The 17,871-nt window shown below is 62.0% G+C and overlaps 1 protein-coding gene across 1 annotated transcript; it reads left to right on the top strand.

Annotated features, from left to right (window-relative positions):
* The first annotated feature begins 2,162 nt into the window (after positions 1–2,162).
* MXD4 (MAX dimerization protein 4) lies at positions 2,163–16,229 on the top strand. Its single transcript, XM_032333606.1, has 6 exons — positions 2,163–2,387; positions 2,491–2,590; positions 6,068–6,097; positions 11,490–11,604; positions 12,518–12,680; positions 12,992–16,229. Exons 1-6 carry the CDS (start codon positions 2,324–2,326, stop codon positions 13,147–13,149), a joined length of 630 nt encoding a protein of 209 aa, XP_032189497.1. The 5' UTR covers positions 2,163–2,323; the 3' UTR covers positions 13,150–16,229.
* The last annotated feature ends 1,642 nt before the right edge of the window (positions 16,230–17,871 follow it).

Below are 17,871 nucleotides of genomic sequence, written 5' to 3'. Positions count from 1 at the left end.
CCCTAGGCCTGGGGTCCTGAGGCCTCTGCCCACACCAGGCCCTGGCCCTCCTGCCCAGCCCCTAGTTCACGGCCGACTTCTCCCCTCGCTCCCACACACTGCTAGCCCTCCAGTGCCACCAACACTCACAGGCACTGCTAGGCCCCTGGTGTTGCTGGGAGAGGGGACCCTAAAACAGCCTAGCTGCAGATGGAGGCAAGGTGGGGCCGCCCTCTTTTCTCTCAGGCTGGGGTGCATTGTGCATGTGTTCCCGTGGTCACACCTGAGTGCTTGCTCTGCGGGCTGAGACACACAGCAGCCCTCCTGCCTCCTGGCAGTTTGTAGGGTGGGCCTTTGGCAGGTATCATGGACAAGCTGCCAGCTCTAGGACTGGGGCAGCAACCTACCCTTCACATAAGCAGGGATGAAGGGACTCTGCCACTGAGGGTGAGGGATGCAGGGACATAAGTCCCTTAGGATTCCCCTCTGGTGGGGATCTGCAAAATGCTGACCACCAGCTGGTGAGCCTGGGGTCCTGCTTCCTATACCCCTGAACTCTGCAAGCCTCTGTGCCCCCAGAACTGGCACCTTCCTTTACCCTGTGCAGCATGATCCAGGGCTCTGTCCTGGATCGTGAGGCAGGAGCAAGAAGGGCTGGGGTTCCTGTCAAGGGGTTGTCTTAATGTCCATGCAGGGCTATCTAATGGCAGTAGCTGTGATCCCTATTGGCTCCTGCTGAGCTCTGCTGGGAAGGGTGGGGTGTAGACAACACATCCCTAACCCCATTTCTCAGGTCACGCAGCTGTAGTTCCCACCCCCAGCAAGTAATGTGAGGCCAGGAGGGGTCTTGGTCTCCATGCTCCTGGGTTACCAGGCCCAGGTCACATTTAGGGTAGCGCTCATCTACCTGCCCCTGGGATTGCAAGGAGACCCTGGCCAGTCCCCACACCTCAGGATTCCTGGCTTACCTGTAAATTGGGGAATTCAGAAACTCCCAAGGGAATGCATATGAAACCTCTAGCAGATCCCAGGACAGGAAGTGCTGAGATGTTTAGTTTTGGTTGTTTTGTTGGCAGCAGCAGTACCCCATGTTGAACTCTGGGCAGGATGGTCAGGGTCCAGCTACCTTATGCTCACACTCTCCAACCTGCCCGTCCCCTCCTCAGGGGCTCCCAGGCTACTAGTCTCAACAACTAGCGAGAAGGAACACCGAGGGGACCCAGGGCCAGTCTGGGGCTGCGTCCAGGCTGCCAGTTCTCACGGAGCCAGCTGAGGGGCAGGAGCCACTAGGGGCCATGCAACAGCCGGGAGCTCGATGAGGGCCTTGCTCCCCTCCCACAGAGGGCAATGCTCTTCCCCAGAAACCGCTTCCTTGGCCAGAGGGGACCAATGCCCGGAATGTCTGGGAATGTGCCCACTCTGCAGACCAGACGCGAGCACGCAACCGTCCACTCTTGAGGGCCCCTTCCTCCCCGGGCCTCTCCCTGTCGAGATGCGGCTCAAGGAAATCTGGCTTTGGGCGCTGATCCTCTACGCCCCTCTCCCGAGCTCCGCCCTTCGCTGGGGTCACTCTGCGTCCGGCGGGAAGCGGTGTCGTGCGCAGCCCACGCGCCACCCCCGAGGAGACCACGAGGTCCCGTGCTCCCGCGGAGCCAGAGCTGCGGCGGCTGTCCCCGGGCAACAGGTTCTTGCACACGTTCAGACCCCACGGACCTGCCAGGAGCACCCGACGCTCCCCGCACCCTAACGGACCCTGGGGCGCGGGCACCGCGGCTTGAGGTCCCACGGCTCTTCGCTTCCTCTCGGCAACGCGTCCGGCCGCGGCGCCCTCATTGGCCGCGCGCCCCGCCGCCACCCATTGGTCCGCGGTCCCTATTTTACATAGACCACTCTGGGCCAATCGGCGCATGGCGCCTACTTAACATGCACGCCAGCCGCCAGTCAGCGAGCGCGGGGGCCGGGCCACCACGTGCTGTTGCTAAGCTTGGGCTTCTAAATTGTTACTACCGCGGCGGGCCTATCGGAACCGAGCTTCGCATCTGTCAACATTCTCGGCCCGGCCCGAGGCGTTCGGCCAGCTCCCATTGGCCCCGGCCCGGCCCAGCGCCCGCCCCCGGGGCAGGAGCGCCGGCCCCCATTGGCTGCGCCGGCCGCCGCTCGCCCTTATGTGTCAATTTGAGGGCCCGAGGCGGAGGGTGGCGGCCGAGAGCGCAGGGAGTCGGCGGAGTCGGGGAAGTGGGGCCGCCGGGCGCGCGGGGCGGGCGGCGAGCGGAGCCGGCCGGAGAGGGCCGGGCAGCGGCCGCCGCCGTCCCGGAGAGCGGGGGCGTGCGCGCGCGGGCGGACGATGGAGCTGAATTCCCTGCTGATCCTGCTGGAGGCGGCCGAGTACCTGGAGCGCAGGGACCGAGGTAGCGCCCGCGCCCCTTTGTGCTCCGGGCCGCGGGCGGGCGGGCGGCGGCGGCGGCGGGGCCGGGCCGGGGCGGGGCCGCTGACCGCGCCGTGTGTCCGCAGAGGCTGAGCATGGCTACGCCTCGGTGCTGCCCTTCGACGGCGACTTCGCCAGGAAGAAGACAAAGGCGGCCGGCCTGGTGCGCAAGGCCCCGAACAACAGGTACCGCCCCCCGCGCGGTCGCCCCCCAGCCCGGTCCCCGAGGCGCCCCTCGGAGCGCCCCCCTTCGCCGGCCCCGACCCCCGCTCCGCGGCCCCGCCGCTGGCCGCGCGCCCCGGCGGCCAGCCTGGAGGAGGAGGCGCGCCCGGGCCGCGGCCGCAGCCCCGCCCGGCCGGCCCCGCCCGCGCCGTCGCCATCTTCCCGCGGGCCGCGCCTCCTCAGCCTCTCGCGTAAACAGTGCCACGCGTACAGCGCCCGCGGCTCGGGGTCTCCTCCCGCAGCCGCTCCCGCTCCCAAGTTGTTCCGGACTTTTCCGGCCACGAGAAAAGTTGTCGGGGGCACGGGCCGCTGCCCCGCGAGTCCGGGGAAACTGAGGCTCAGAGCACAGCAGCGTGGGATGGCCCGCCCTGGCCTCTGCTGGTCGCGGGAGGGTGGGCCGCATCTCTCCTGGTGCTGGGCGGAGTACGCCCACCCCCGGGGGGCCCCGACAATGAAGGCGCACGGAGGCCCTGCCCGGGGCCCCTACCCCACCGCGGAGTCCATTCTCCTGACCAGTCTGCTAACATTGGTGGAACCGCGGCGACAAGTGGAGGGGCCCCCTCTTTGGGACAAGAGGCCCTTTTGAAGGGGAGCCGGAAGAGGTGCAGGCCGCTGTGCAGCGGCCCTCCCCCACCTCCCTTCTTTTGGCCTTGTTCCCAGGCTGGAGAAGAGAAAGCTGGGGTGCACATCCCTGCGGAGGGGGAAGGACCCCGAGCTAGGGCTCTGTGGGGTTCCACTCTCCCCGCTGCCATGAAGACCACCCCATACCTGACAGTGCCTGGGGGCCTGCTTTGGCTCTGGACCATGTCACCAGGCGGGGAGCTGGGCTTGCAGGGGGCTTCAGGGCCCCTTGGCAGAGGGTGCGGCTCATTCCTGTGGCCTGCCCGTTCTTGGGAAACAGAAAGGCTGGCACAAGGACCCATCTCCTGTGACGTCCTGGCGTCCTGGGCCTGGCAAGGAGTTGGTTGAGTCTCCATCTGCCTTGGCTGGACGGGCCTCCCAATGCCAGCCCCTGGCCCCCTGCTGAGGACAGTTTGGGAAGAGATATGTGAGGGGGGCACCCCGGCCTCAGGCCTCCTGGATAAGCCAGCCAGGCCCCGCTGTTGGCTCTCACTGCCCCTAAACACCCTGGGGCCCATGGAGAACTCCTGGGCATGACCTTGGACTCCCACGAGGTACCCAGAGTTGATAATCAGAATCCCAGCTAAGACTCTGGGGGCTTCAGGGTGCTGAGTAGGTCAGGATCTGCTACTGTTTGCCCAACCCAGGACAGATGCGTTATTTTTATCTGCATGTGAAGGCTGAGGAAACAGGAACAGAGAAATTGAATTCCTTGCCTGGAGCCACCATCCCATCCCTGGGACCCCCATCCTGAGGTGGGCTCCTGGCCTTCTCCATTCTGCCAGGCAAAGACCTTCAGGGCTCTGGGGGGAGCCAAGGTGGTCTCCTGGGCTGCAGTGCTCTTCTTTGCTGTTCCTCTGGGCCCAGACCGGGGGCAAGGACCAAGCAGGGCCTAGAGAATCTGGGGCCCTGACTTGGCTGGTGGGGCAATGCCACCCTGAAAGGCGTCTTCATCTCACCATGATGAGGGAAAAGGATGGGCACTGCTGGGACCAGGGTGAGGAGGAGGGCGGGAGGGCAATGTGTGTGTGTGGAGGCCCCACAAGTCCCAGGAAGGGCTGTGGGGGACAGTGGTTCAGCAAGAGGGAACTGGAGCCAGGCTGCTGGGGCGCAGGTTCTTGGAGAACATGGCCAGGAGAGTACCTGCTTGGGGCTGCTGGCGCAGGGTGAGCCAAGGGATGCCAGGAATGTACCTAGCAGAGCCCCAGCCTGGGGTCCCCCCTCTCCCCAGGCCCAAGGAGGGTGTTCCTGGGACCCATGTTACAAACCTGCCATAGGCTATCACAGGTGTCTGGACCTGGGAGGGGCCCCAAGAGGGGCTCTGGGCCTCTAGCTAGCCAAGGAGTGACCCCCCCCCCACCCTCCAGGATGGGGTCTAGCCCGGCCTGGAAGGGAGTGGCCAGGTGCAGCTCTCTGTATCGAAGGACACTCACTGACCTTTACATCCACACGTGAGCAGACCTCCAGACCCACACGGAGGGACTGTGGTTCAGACCTTGCGGAGCTGATGGCTTTGCTCCCTCCTGGTCCTGGCCAGTCCCGGCAGAGGTTGAAGCTACCTGCCTAGCTCATGTGACCAGCGGGTCCTCCAGGCTCTCCTAACACTGCATAGGGAGGCCCCGGGGCTGACTGCCCTGCTGAGCAGAGGGGAGGCCTTGGGCCCTAGTTGGCTTTGGTGGGGCCATGGATCATGGCAGGCTGCAGAGGTGGGAAGGATGGGCAGGCACTCCGGCTTGTGGGATGGGGATGGGCGACACACTGTCCACAGTTCTTGGAGCAGGAGAGTAAGGGCAGGCAGGCAGAGGTCAGTAGAAGCTCCTGAAAAGAGTGAGGGGTAGGGAACACAGCACTCAATCTGGGTGTCCCCTGAGGTGGACATAGGATTGCCTGAGTGCCCTCTGCTCACATGCGAGGCAGCCAGGCAGGCCTAGGAGCCCTGGTTGTCCATGAAGTCCCCACCTGGACTGCAAGGATGATGGGAGCTGGGAGATTGGCCCTGCTGTATTACTGTCCTGCAAGGCATGTGCTGTGGCCCTGCCAGCCAGGGCACTCAGGACTCTGTACTCCTGTCTGGATGGGCCAGCTGGGCAGAGCTTGAGCAGCAGATAGGGTCCCTGTACCCAGACCATGGCCCCAGAAGGAAGTAAGGGCCAGCCTCATTTTACCTCCTGCCCACTGGCCTGGGGAGCATCCACGTGGTGGAGGCATCCTTATGTGCTGATCCTTTTGGGGCTGGGTGTCCCCAGTGCTGGGTGCCCCCAGTGCTACAGTGAGCTATGACGATGCAGGTGGGAGAGACCAGCAGGGTGAGAATGGTGCTCCGGCTGGGTCCAGGCCAGACTACCCCGTGTCTGTGCTCACCTTCCCTTGACTCTCTGTGCTAACTCCCGTAGTTCCAAAGATACCGCTGGCCTCTAGGAGAGGGGAACAGAGAAGGCTGGTGGCTCAGGGCCTGGGAAGTCTGGGGAGCACAGGGTGGGTTAGTCCTAGTACTCCTAGTACCTTCTGGAAGGGGTCTTGGGCCCTCCTGCTGGCCAAAGCCCCCACAGGCCTCCCGAAATAAGCCAGGTAGCCCTAGGCACCTCTGGATACAGCTGCAATTCTGTGTCTCCTCTCCTTGTCACTTAGTGCCAGTTCTCCCACCCCTGTCTTCACTAGGCAGCCACTCTCCTGCACTGGCCCTGCCCAGCCTGAGGCATCCTGGGGCCCAGACCCTTTCTGCCACTGTTGGCAGGTCCCCAGGCCCCCAAGTTATGCTGTCATTCCTGTCCTGTTGACCAGGCAGCAGAGTGAGCTCTGTCTTTCTGTCTCTCTAAACAGGTCTTCACACAATGAACTAGAAAAGCACAGGTAAGTGATCCCCTGTCCCCCACTCCTGGTCCCCCTTATGAGTCGCCTGATGCATCCCACCCCCCACTTCTGCTGTGGGGATGCTGTGGCCAGAGCCCCATGCCTCCTAATGTGTCCTGGGTGTGGCCTATGGTGCTGCCAGGCTGGGGTCCTATGCCAGGGGTCCGGAGATGGGGCCCCAGGCGCTGCCTTTGGAAGTTATGAGTGGGGGGCAGGGTCTTGGAGCAGGACCCCCTGTGCTGGGTGATGGTCAGGCCATGCTCTCTGGAGGAGGAGAGCCATATCTAAGCCCCTTCGGGAGCAGCATATGAGCCCTTAGGATGCCGGCTTCCAGCCAGGAGGGTTTGGCTCTCTTAGTCTGGGGTCCCCTGCACCCTGGGGCCTGTCTTCCAAGGAGCTCCTGCTGGTCTTGTGCGGGGCCACTGGGAAGGGTACCCAGTCTCTGGCCACATGGGCCTGAGGGGATGCTTTGGTTCAGGGTGGGATCCAGGGGAGCCCCCTTCATGCCCACCTACTGGCTGTGAGTCTGGGTCTATGCTCGGTCCTCTAGGGAGTGGGAGGGCTTGGGGAGAGAAGCAGGGCAGGGCAGCACTGTTGCCAGAGCTAGGTCCCAGGGCCCCTCCCTGGCTGACCCCAGCTTGGGTGCTGTAGGCCTGGCTGTACCCTCAGGGGCTCCTTCACCCTGGGCCTCCCCTGAAGTAGGGACAAGGCACAGACAGGCTCAGCCCTGCAGACAGGGACCCTCCTGGATTTCAGTGGGGCGGTGGGAGCTGGGGGTGGGTACGGAGGCCCTGAAGGCAGGAGCTGTGGTGCCAGGACCAAGGGACGGCACATGATAGCTTTTTCCTGAGCTTTGCTCCCATCTGTGAAATGGGCCAGCTCTTTCCCCCCTTCTTGGGTCAGCGTGGGAGGGGGGCTTCTGCATACAGCTGAACTCGCAGCCTGCTCTGGGAAGGCTTGGAGCTTGGCCAGTTCTGTGTGTCCTCCACCCGCCCCTGCTCTACGCCTACAGCAGCACCAGCTTCCGCTCCCCTGGGATTCAGCCCTCAGCTGGGCGGGCGCTGGGCAGGGACAGGACGCAGTGTTCTCTGGAGGAACTGTACTTCCTGGACTGGTCCTGTGTTTGAGGGGCTCCCGGGAGGCCATGGAGGTGGGGCAGGTGCAGGGGCCCTGAGAGCCAGGCAGGCCCCAGGCTTGCTCCCTGGCTGGAGGAGGTGGCCAGTCTCCGCTGAGACCGGGGAGCCTGGACAGACACATGGCAGGGGGTGTTTTGGAGAAGGCTTCCTAGGGTGGTGCCTGGGAAGACAGCCCCTCATGCAGACAGAGGGGACGAGGCCGAGGGAGGGTGGGTGCCATGGTCATGGCTGCCCTTGACCCTGGCCTTGGCCTCAGTCACCTTCTACCAAAGCTCGCCCTGACAGGCTGGGCCTTGGGGCCTTTTTGAGACACAGAAGCTGGATAGATGGGTGACTTGAGATCTCTGTCCACTTCCCCATCCCAGTGCAGGGTCCTGTTCCTGGCTAGCCAATAGGCAGCTGTGGATAGCCATGAGGAGCCCCTGGTGGGGACTGGGGTCATGGCTGTGCCTGTGGCTGCCCAGCGCTGATGGCAGGATGCTGCTGGCCGCTGGCCACAGGAAGGAAAGAAGCACTGGCTGGATCACCCAGCCAGCTCCGGGGAGAGGGGTGCACAGGCCCTGGACATTGCCTTCCCTGGAGGTGTGCCTCCATTGGGCCTGTGGGATTTCCCCTTGCCTGTTTGAGCCAGCCTGGTCACCCTCAGGCCCATGCAGCCTGGCCCTGATCCTCCTCCCAGGCCTCGTAGGAAGCAGTTCCTGCGGGTCTGCTAAGGCTGACACTCCACTGCTGACCCCAGGCAGCCACGGAGGTCAGGTGCTCCCAGGCAGGGTGAGGCTCCTGGCCCCAGCTCCAGGCTTCAACCTTTGTGGGTGGAGGTATGGAGCTCCCACCATCTAGCGCAGGGGCTCACGATCTTTATAAATCCCCTGACAAGCAGAAGGTGCAGGTGAGCAGAAGGAGCAACCGGGCCTGTGCTTGCCTCCCTGCCCCCAACCCCAGCGCCTGCTGCACCCCTCAAGGGAGCCACAGTTCACTGCGTCTCTCTTTTCTCCAAGCAGCCAGGCCTGGCTCAGTGCGTGGCCGTGCAGACACTGGGGGACATGGCTCAGGAGCTCTGGGTCTTCCTCTCGGGAGCGGGGATGGGGGTGGGGGCTCGTGGTGAGAAGCTAGGAAGGACCTGTGTCCAGAGCTGGGCTGTGGCCGGCAGCCAGAGACCGAGCTGCTGTTAACACTAATGCAGTGATTCCCAGAGGCAGGTCCTGCCTCCTGAATCCTACAGGCTTCCTTCAGGAAGTGGTGAATTTTCAAAGCTCCCAGGAACGCCAGGACAGCCACAGGGCGCTGGCGGTGGGCCGGGGGCACTGTGGCAGCCTTGGAGGAGGGCTTGGCTGGACCCAGAGTAGCCCTGGGCGGCGGGGCCTCAGCATCACCACCCCCCCGCTCCCCACAGGGGCAGACCACCCGGGCCAACAAGGGTGGGGACCTGCCCGGGCCCCAACAGCCCGTGCTTGGCAGAACTGGGTCCTGGCCCCACCGAGACTGCAGTCCTGGCCAAGTGCCCTGGGGACTCGGGCAGCTGCATTGTCTAGTGCTCAGCATCGCACGGGGATGATCCCGCAGACTGTCTTTGTCCCTTGAGGAGGCTCTGCTTTAGGATTTCTAAAACAGTCTGTCCATGTCTATGATGGATGCTCGGGGGACCCCGGTGCCTCTCCTCTCCCAGAGAGAGCCACCCTAGGTGGCTGGGAGGCCACCTGCCCCCCCCCCCCCCCCCACGGATACTAACATGGATAAGAAGGGGACCTTGTTATCCACTGTTTCATAACTTGACCTTTCACCTGCCACCACGCGAGGGCTGTCCTGTGTCAGTGCCTTCGCCACCGCTGCCATCCCTGTGCCGACACCGACACGTGGCTGTGCTGCCCGTGCTCTTAGCTGTGGCCTCTGTTTCGTGCCCCTCAGCCCTGCAGCACACCTTGTCACCCTGGGGTCTGGTGCGAGTGTTGACCAAGGTTTCAAGTTGCTGCCATGGCAATTGGGTGCGTAGTCCCTGTTTGCTCCCCTCCCCCAGTGACCCCACGACGTGTGGCCGACTGCACACTGGCTAGCCCCAGAGCCAGCCGGTCTTGGCAGGCAGGCCTGGATGACGGCCTCCCCTGCCGGGCTTGGGTTTCCTCATGGGCTACGCGGCCGACTGGGTTTCATGTTAGCTTAGTGCTCTGTGTTCTGCAGCTTGCCTGTGTGTGTCCTTCGCCCATTTCCACAGTAAGGTACTCCTCTTTTTATTTTCGATGTGTATGAGCTCAAAATGTCACAAATACTAACCGTTTGTCTTTTATGTGTATTACAGATATTTTTCTGCTGTTATTTGTCTTTTAGCTGTGTTTTTTCTTTCTTGTACAAATTCTCTTTCTGATTGTAAAAGTAATATGTGGTATTTTATTTTAGCATAGAAAGCCTGAAAATACAAAAACAAAAAACCATAAAGCTAAAGAAATAAACGTTGCCAACCGTGTCACCCGGAGACGCATGCCTCCTGTTCTTCATTGTGTCCTGTTGCGTCTCTCGTGTGCGTCTGCTGTTTGAGTTTCTTAAACAGTATTGGGTCCCTTGTCACGTAGGTGGTTCCGTACGCTGAGCACTTGTGATGCGAAAATGTGGAGTACACCAAAGTGATGGTGGGACTCGGGGTACTTTCCATTTATTTTTCTTTGTCTTGATTTGCAGTTTTTGATTCTACACAAAGATCACATACTGCTTACCTAAGCAGTAGATTGTTAGAATTGCCATTTGTTGGAGTGCAAATGGGCAAGCCACCCCCCCAGCCATGAACGGGGCAGGACAGCAGGGCCCACGGTGGGAGGGTGGCTCCCTGGCTGGTGAGCCCTTCCTTGTGCACGGAGCAGGGTTGGCAGCCTGCCCCAGTGTTCCTAGCCCTGTTTTCAGTGGGGGCAGCAGGCAGGGTCCTGGAGCCCTTTGGAGGTATGGGAGCAGAGGTTCCCAGAGTCCGGGTGGCCCTGCTGGTGTGCCCCTCCCCAGCCCTGTCTTCCAGTGGAGGTGGGAGCTCATCTCTGAAAGTCCTTCAGCCTTGAGGCAGAGCACAATCTCCGTGCCATGTCCTGGAGGTTCTTGTGGACAACTTCTAGGTCCCAGGGTGCTGTGGGCTGGGGGGCTGGGGGTTGGGGGGGGGGGGTTGCTCTGTCCGTGGGAGGGTGCCACAGGGGCCTGGGTGACAGGCATAGGGCCTTCCTTCTGCAGAGAAGGGCTTCTTTCACGGCTCTGCCAACAGGCTCCTGCCCGCACCTGGCTGCCCCTTCTTCCAGGCCTCGGGTGCTCCCTCAGTTCGCTGTCCTCCCAGGCTCTGCTGCAGCAGGGGGCTGTGGATGGGCAGGGCTCTGGCAGGTTGGGGACGGGATGATAGCCGGGAGTTGGTGAGGGAAGGTGTGAGTGGACCAGCAGGCTGTCAAGGCCTCATACAGATGCCCCCCTGCCCTCCAGGAGCTTCTCAGAGCTGCAGTTGGGCCTCCTGCAGAGGCAGGGAGGGTCTGGTATGTGCACATGGCAGAGGACCCCCGGCCGTCCTCGTGGGCAGAATGTGTTTCAGGGTGAGCTGTGGCCACCCCCGGGGTCTCTGCCAGCCAGGAAAGGTGGTGATTCTGATGGGCGGGACCTGGGCCAGAGCCCCTCACTGTGTGAACAGTGTCACTGGGTCTTATGAGGGTGGTTGGGTGAAGATCTGCATTTGTCTGCATGGTCACAGGGTCAAAATTTGGAAGGAAGCAGCCTCCTCTCAGGGGCACCAAACTCAGGGTGGGAGGGGGCTGCTCCTTGGCCCTCCCTGACCCCAGTAGATTTGTGTTTCCGTGGTGACATGACCAGAGACCACCCTGAACTTGAGAAAGTGGAATGCCAGTCTTACCTGGAGTCCCCTGGGCCTCTGGGAGCAGCCCGAGGAAGGCACTAATCTCACCGCCGCAGGTCGTCTCCTGGCCTCCTGGGTCTCCTGTGGTGGGTGGTGACTGCAGGGTGAGCCAGGGCTCTGAGGCTATACCCCAAGGGCTGTGCTGGGCTGGCTGGCTACCTGGGCCCCAGCTCTGTCTCGGGGAATCCAGAAGGTGGGTAGCTGGCTCTTTGGGGGACGCTGTCAGCCAGGCTGGGAGGGGAGCCCTGGAGAGGGACCCTCAGCAGGTCCATCCAGGAGTCTGGCTGGCCACCTCTCGTGCCCCCAGACCTCTCAGGCCTTATGTTGCCACCGCTGTAGTCCCCCTGGCTCTGCCTCCCTGGCCTTGACGGTTTTGTGTGTTCTCTTTCAGACGAGCCAAACTAAGACTCTATCTGGAGCAGCTCAAGCAACTGGTGCCCCTGGGCCCCGACAGCACCCGCCATACCACGCTGAGCCTCCTAAAGCGGGCCAAGATGCACATCAAGGTGAGTAGGGTGGCACCCCTACCACAACCTCAGCTGGCCCCAGTCCATCCTGTACACCCCAGGGAGGGACCAGGGGCCTGACAGGGAGCTACCTAGCAGGTATCCACTGGGAACCTCTGGGGTAGTGGGGGCTTGGGGATGCTGAGGGTGGAGGGGGGCACAGGTACCTGCTGGGTTTTATCGAGAAGTGTTGGAGGGGTGGAGGATGTAGCCATGCCGGGCTGGGAGAGGTGAAGGTGGGTGCAAATGGCTCCTGGGACCCCTGGGCTGTGGAAGAGAGGTGGGGGCAGGAAGGCCAGAAGTGGAAGCAGGCAGCCCAGGGGTGTTGGGAGGTTCTGGGTAGAGGGTGGGGTTGGTCTCCTTGGGCTGACAGAGGGGGTAGATGGAGTGAGCTGTTTTTGGGGGTGGGTGGGCCTCGAGACCACCTGCTGGTTTAGGAGTCGAAGGTCCCTCAAAGGACCCCTCAGAGCCTCCAAGCCAGCACAGGCAGGGGCGCCCTGGGGCAGGGTGGCGGGAGCTTGGAGAGAGGCATGGAGCAGCCAGCTTGTCAGAACAGAGTGCTGCTCTCAGGGACAGGCGGCGGGGGGGAGGATAGCCACAGTATGGGGGGCAATGGGGGCAAGACCACCGAGGGCAGGCTGTCCTCCAGGAGGCCACGCCAGCCCAGGGCCCCCACATGACTTGGCTTGGCCAAGTTGGGTCATGGCCATGGGTTTTCTGGAGCTGGTCGGCAGATGCAGAGCCTGGGCCTGGGAAGTAGTGCCTTCCGTAACCCCTGGCAAGTCGGGGGGCAGCCCAGGGGGCTGGGGTGGTGTGAGAATCTGCTCTGCCCAGGTCTCTCGGCCCTAGTTCCTGGTCCTGGTCCGGGGGGTGGTTCCCCCACCCCCACTGCTCACAGCATCCCCACCCCCAGAAACTGGAGGAGCAGGACCGCCGGGCGCTGAGCATCAAGGAGCAGCTGCAGCGGGAACACCGCTTCCTGAAGCGGCGGCTGGAGCAGCTGTCCATGCAGAGTCTGGAACGCGTGCGCACAGACAGCACGGGCTCCGCCGTCTCCACGGACGACTCTGAGCAAGGTGGGCATCTTGGAGCGCCCCCGGCGGGGAGATGGGAAGGGGGTGGGCTTGGCCGAGGAGGCAGCCCTAGGGAGGCTGGGGATGACAGCAGATGCAACGAGCACTCAGAGTGTGGACGGACGAGGAGGTTGAGGCATGGAGGGCAGCGGGCCTGAACTGCGAGCTCCCTGTTCCTCCCTAAGCCGAGGACCCAGAGCCCTCACACTCCCGTCCCGGGAGCCTCTGCTGCCTCCACCGAGGTCAGCCCTGGCTTTGAAGGGAGCCCCGGCTGGCGCCTCCATTGCTGATCCTGCCCCTTCTGTTCTCCCCAGAAGTGGACGTAGAGGGCATGGAGTTTGGCCCCGGAGAGCTGGACAGTGTTGGCAGCAGCAGTGATGCGGACGACCACTACAGCCTGCAGAGCGGCGGCTGCGGCGATGGTGGCTACAGGCCCCCATGCCGGCGGCCTGGCCGCCCTGGCCTTTCGTAGGCCCGGTGCCCTCGGCTCCTCGGCCCGCCTGCCAACCCGGCCAAGTGCGCCAGCCCTCCAGTCCTCGAAAGCCTCTCCACGGGCCCGCTGCCGTGCCATTCTGGAAGCTCCAGCTGCCACCTGGGCTGCCCGCCTCCGCCCACCTGCCGGTCAGGGCCCACCGCGCCGCCCATCCCTCCCAGCTGGGCAGGGACCCCTGCAGGGAGATGGGGCCCAGCTCCCACGTCCCGGAGCCCAGCGTAGCTGTCCACGGTCTGTTCTCAGATTCCTAATCATTCCAGAAGTATTAAATATCATTGCTGCAAATCTCGGCGGGCACCGTGTGAGGGGCTTAATGACCACTGCGGGGAGCTCAGATCCCAACCCTGGATCCCAGGAGAAAGGAGTGGACCGAGGAAGGAAGGAAGGAAGGAAGGAAGGCGTGGCTCTCCGTCCATCTGTCCATCTGTCTGTCAGTCTACATAGGCTCCTGAGGCCTGGACAGAGGGACCCATGAAGGGCGGGACTCGGGTGAGCACCCTGGGGCAAGTGGGTGGAGAGGGGCCTTTGCACCCTATAGGTGTCAGGAGCTAGGGCTGGATTCCTGGGGGCAGGCCAGGCCACCCCGCCCCAAGCTGGGCAGCTTCTGCTCTGGTAGGTCCCTCAGATGTACACACGCACATGCCTAGGCACACACGCACACATGCCCACACGCGCACATGCAGACACACGGGGTCTGGACCCAGAGGGCACGCGTCTTGGGGAGGTTGGCCTTCAAGGCTCATCTGGGCACATGCTGGCTCCAGGCCTGTGTGTGGCTCTTCCCCCCAGCCTGGCTCCCCTGCCCGGTCTGCACAGGGCGGGGGCTCCCTTCCCAGGGGCTGGGGTGCACTGGGGCAGCTGCCTGAAGCTACAGAGTCCTCAGGAGGCTTTCTCATCTACCTTTAAAAAAAATTTTTGCTGCACTGCCCAGCAGCCCTGAATGGGGCTCCCAGGAGAGAGGCTTTTTCCCCAAAACGAGAAATGTTTTTAAAAAGAGAAAAAAGCTCTAAGGACTCCCCGCCAAGTGACATCAGCGTGTGCTGCCTCAGTTTCCTGAATGAGATTTTTGTACTCTATTTTCCTAGCCATTGTTGTGTCCTTGTTTGCTGAGGGGTGGGAGCGACCCAGCGTCTCAGGGACTCGTCTTGTCTGTCACCGTTGTCCAAGTGTGCCTTGTGTCCCGTGTCTGGCCCCACCCCACCCACCACCACCAGCATCTTCCTTGTGGCCCAAGGGGTGCCCCTGGCCCACCCCGCAGGTGCCCTTCTAGCTTCCTCCCCAGGCGGCAGCCCCTCCTGGCAGCCACAGCCTTCTGTGCGTGAAAGACTGCTGGGCCAGTCAGGCGTCGTGGGGACGGCTCTCTGTCACCTGGCCCCCGTTGCTCGGGGCGTGCCGGGCAGCCTGGCCTCATGGTCTCCCCTTGTCCCCAGCTTGACCCTTCCCTGCTCCCCCTGCTTGGGCTGAGGGCTCCAGATTTCAGATATTGGCAGCTGATGGAGATAGCCCTTCCCCCTGGGTAGCTGGGCTTGGGCATTAGGCAGCTTCTCCTGGCCTTTTGTTCCCGAAGTCCTCGTCCATACAGCAGTATTTGGGTGGCGTGCTGTGGGGCTGGCCTGCAGCTGCGTCTGCTTCCCTCTCTGGTGCGTTGTACCCGATTTCTGGATTGTGGAGAAAGTTTGTGTTTGTTTTTGGTCACGCCGGTGGACACCCCTGGGGTGGGTGGCCTCCTGAGGTAGAAAGGGGTCCTTGGAAGCAGCTCTGGCACAGAACCTGCCCCGCAGGGGCTCGGGATGACGTGGAGAGCAGGCCCGTGGGAGGCAGAACACGAACTGGGGAGATTGTCCTGATATCTTGCTGGTGGTTGCAAGGAAAACGATTCTGTCAGCATCTCCTTCCAGCTTCCCTGGGGGTCCGGAGCCCAGACCAGCTTCTCCCATCTGCCAAGTGTGCCACACAGTGCTTCTTGTGAGCACCCAGCTGGCTCTGAGCAGGGTAGGAGGGCCCGAGTAGAAGATCCTGCTGCAGGAGACACAAGTCTAGGGCCCTCAGATAGTCTGCACTCTCAGATCTTAAAGCACTAGCTCTCCCAATAGCTGGCAGCTCTGCTCCCACCCCAGCCAGCACAGTCCTCCCTGGGTGACCAGCTGGGGCCCTCAGCTGACCTTCCTGGCAGTTCAGCCCGTGGCTTTTCAGGCCATGGTTCCCGTGTGGGCCAGGGAGTTGACCTCACTGGCTACCTAGGGGCACTGTGGTCTGGAGGCCCCTCCCCTAGCGAGGGTCCAGCACTAGGGGTTGCTCACACATGCTTTCGCCCCGCTCCCTCCAGCTCCCTGTTTTTCGCATAGGTTAGCTGGTGCTGGTGGCCAGAGACCCAGAGGGGGCCCAGCTGAGGCCACGTTGGATAACAGAGCATCGTGGAGTCTGTAGGAAGCAGATGGGACCCAAACAGGGCTGCGGGGGAGTCTGTGACCTCTATCCATATGCCCTCCAACACCTGTGTGGGCCATTGTGGCCCTCGGTGGCTAAGGTTTGGGTCCCCACCCTCACTGGGAGTTGGCCCTACACCAGGCCACCACTGCCCCAGTGCAGACCCAGCTGGCTGGGGAGACTTCAAGACAGCTGCTTCTCCTTGGAGCTCTGGGCCTGCCTCTGTAGTTGGGGTCTTGGAGGCCCAGCATCCCAGTCTGCTCTCCAGGGCTGATGGACCCGTGTGCCCAGCTAGAGCCCTGAGGGCCCCCACCCTCCTGCCTGCCCCAGACAATCCCCATCTGCTGAGTGAGGCAGGCTTCCCCCATTCTCCCAACCCTTGCCTCTCTCTGGGCCAGCTAACCTGGGGCTCCCTCCCCATGGCCATGTACACAGAACTCTGACCCCAGGCCCCATATAGGGCAGGTTCTGTGCCAGAGTCTGGGGCTGCCCAGGGGGCCTGGTGCTGGCCAGGTCTGTGCATCACGAGATCCTCGCCGGAGAGAATTGGGTCACCCACCTGCCTGTTTACCGGGAGGGACTGTGCTGTACCATTCTGTCTTTGTAATATAAATACAGATTTTTATACCTCATCCCTCTGGCTTCTAGTTCTTTCCATCACCATATTTGGCTCCCCTCCCCTCAGCCTCCATGGGGAGCCTGAGCCCACTGGTGATCTTGGCAGCCTTCACTGCCCCGTCCCCAGCTTCTGCTTTTCGGGAGGCCCAACAGACCGCGGTCCTTCCCCACTGCCAGCCAGCCACCACGGAGACATCACCTTCGCTGCTGCCTCCAGTCACTGGAGTCATTCAACTTCAGTTGAATGAAAGTGGAACCCCACCCCGCCTCCACCATCTGCCAACCAGGTGCCCTTGCCCCTGGCCTTCTGACTTTGCTCCTGGCCCTGGGGTGGGGGCACTGTCTTGTGAGGACAGCTGGCCCATGGGGTGGTCAGCCTTAGAGTAGACAGCAGGTGTTCTTAGCCACGTGCACTTTCCACATGGCTGCTGTTGGCTGGCAGGGGTACACCCTGAGTAACCTTCCTTGGACCTGTCCTTGGTGTCCCCAGAATATCCTAGGCATGGCCTCTGCCCACTGCTGTGCAGGGTGGGAATATGAAATGGTGTGGTCCCAGCACAAGGCAACTAGGGGACAAAATGCTCGGGTAGTGGGGAGATGGGTAGCCAGAACAAGACTTCCTCCCCCCACCCCTGTTGCGTGACTGCACACTGGAAATGGCTCAGTGATCCCCTCCAGCAGGTTCTGGGGTGTCTGGGAGAGGACCTGCACCGACCTCCACCCTCCCCCAGCAGGAAGCAGTACTCACCTCTTGAACCTGGATGAGTCCCCTGGGAGCACCTCTGGAAAACAAGGGAATTCCTACTGAGAACACAGCTGGGCTTGGGGTGCCAATATAAATGAGTGACTTTTAAATTCCAAATATTGCTAGAACTTTAAATCTGCCACCTTTTATGAGCTCAGTAGGGCTCCAGCAGCTGTGCTAAGCACTCTGTGAAACCAGAGCCCGCTGTCCTCACGACAGAAAACTGTGGTTCAGAGCAGGTACCCACCTTCCCCAAGTCATTCCCTGAGTCTGGGGGTGCCTAGGAATGGACCCTAGTCCTCAGGGTAAGCCTTCTGGCCACCAGATTCCATCTCCATATTCTGCCTGGATTATAGGCAGCTCCCCTCAAGGGGGATGCCTGCCTCCATGTCAGCCTTCCTGCCCAAGCTCTTGTTGGCAGGCAGAAGGACCTCAGATGGTCTTGTTTTCCCCACCCCCAAAGCCTTCAGAATGAATCCCAGGGGACTGCTCCTGTACCTTTAATGCTTGCTTCCCACTCTGACCCTTGCTCCCTTCCATCCCCACGTACTCACCAGCCTCCCAGCTCCCAGTCCCCTCTCTGACCTGCTCCTATGTGTCTTCCCATCACACTTCTGCTAGGATTAGGGCCCCCAAAATTGGGTGGCAAGGCTCTTTTCATGCCATTTCCTTTCCTCTGTTCCCAGTCCGTAGCTACCCCAGGCCCCCAGTGCAGGCTAACTGCATGAAGATCTTTCCAGAATGTAAATGGGATTATGCCACTTGCCAGTTTAGCTCCCAGTGGCTCTCAGCTGCCTCCTTGTTGCCTTCTGCCTCCTCAGCCTGTCTGGAGGGTCTTCATGAGCCCCCGAGCCCATCAGGCCCCTCACTGCCCCCTTCCTCAGAACCCCTTTACCCCCAAACTCTTCTCA

The sequence above is a fragment of the Mustela erminea genome, chromosome 2 (genome assembly GCF_009829155.1).
Source record: "Mustela erminea isolate mMusErm1 chromosome 2, mMusErm1.Pri, whole genome shotgun sequence".
NCBI classification, from domain to species: Eukaryota; Metazoa; Chordata; class Mammalia; order Carnivora; family Mustelidae; genus Mustela; species Mustela erminea.
Note: the sequence above shows the minus strand (reverse complement) of the source record. Positions and strands in the feature narration are given on the sequence as shown.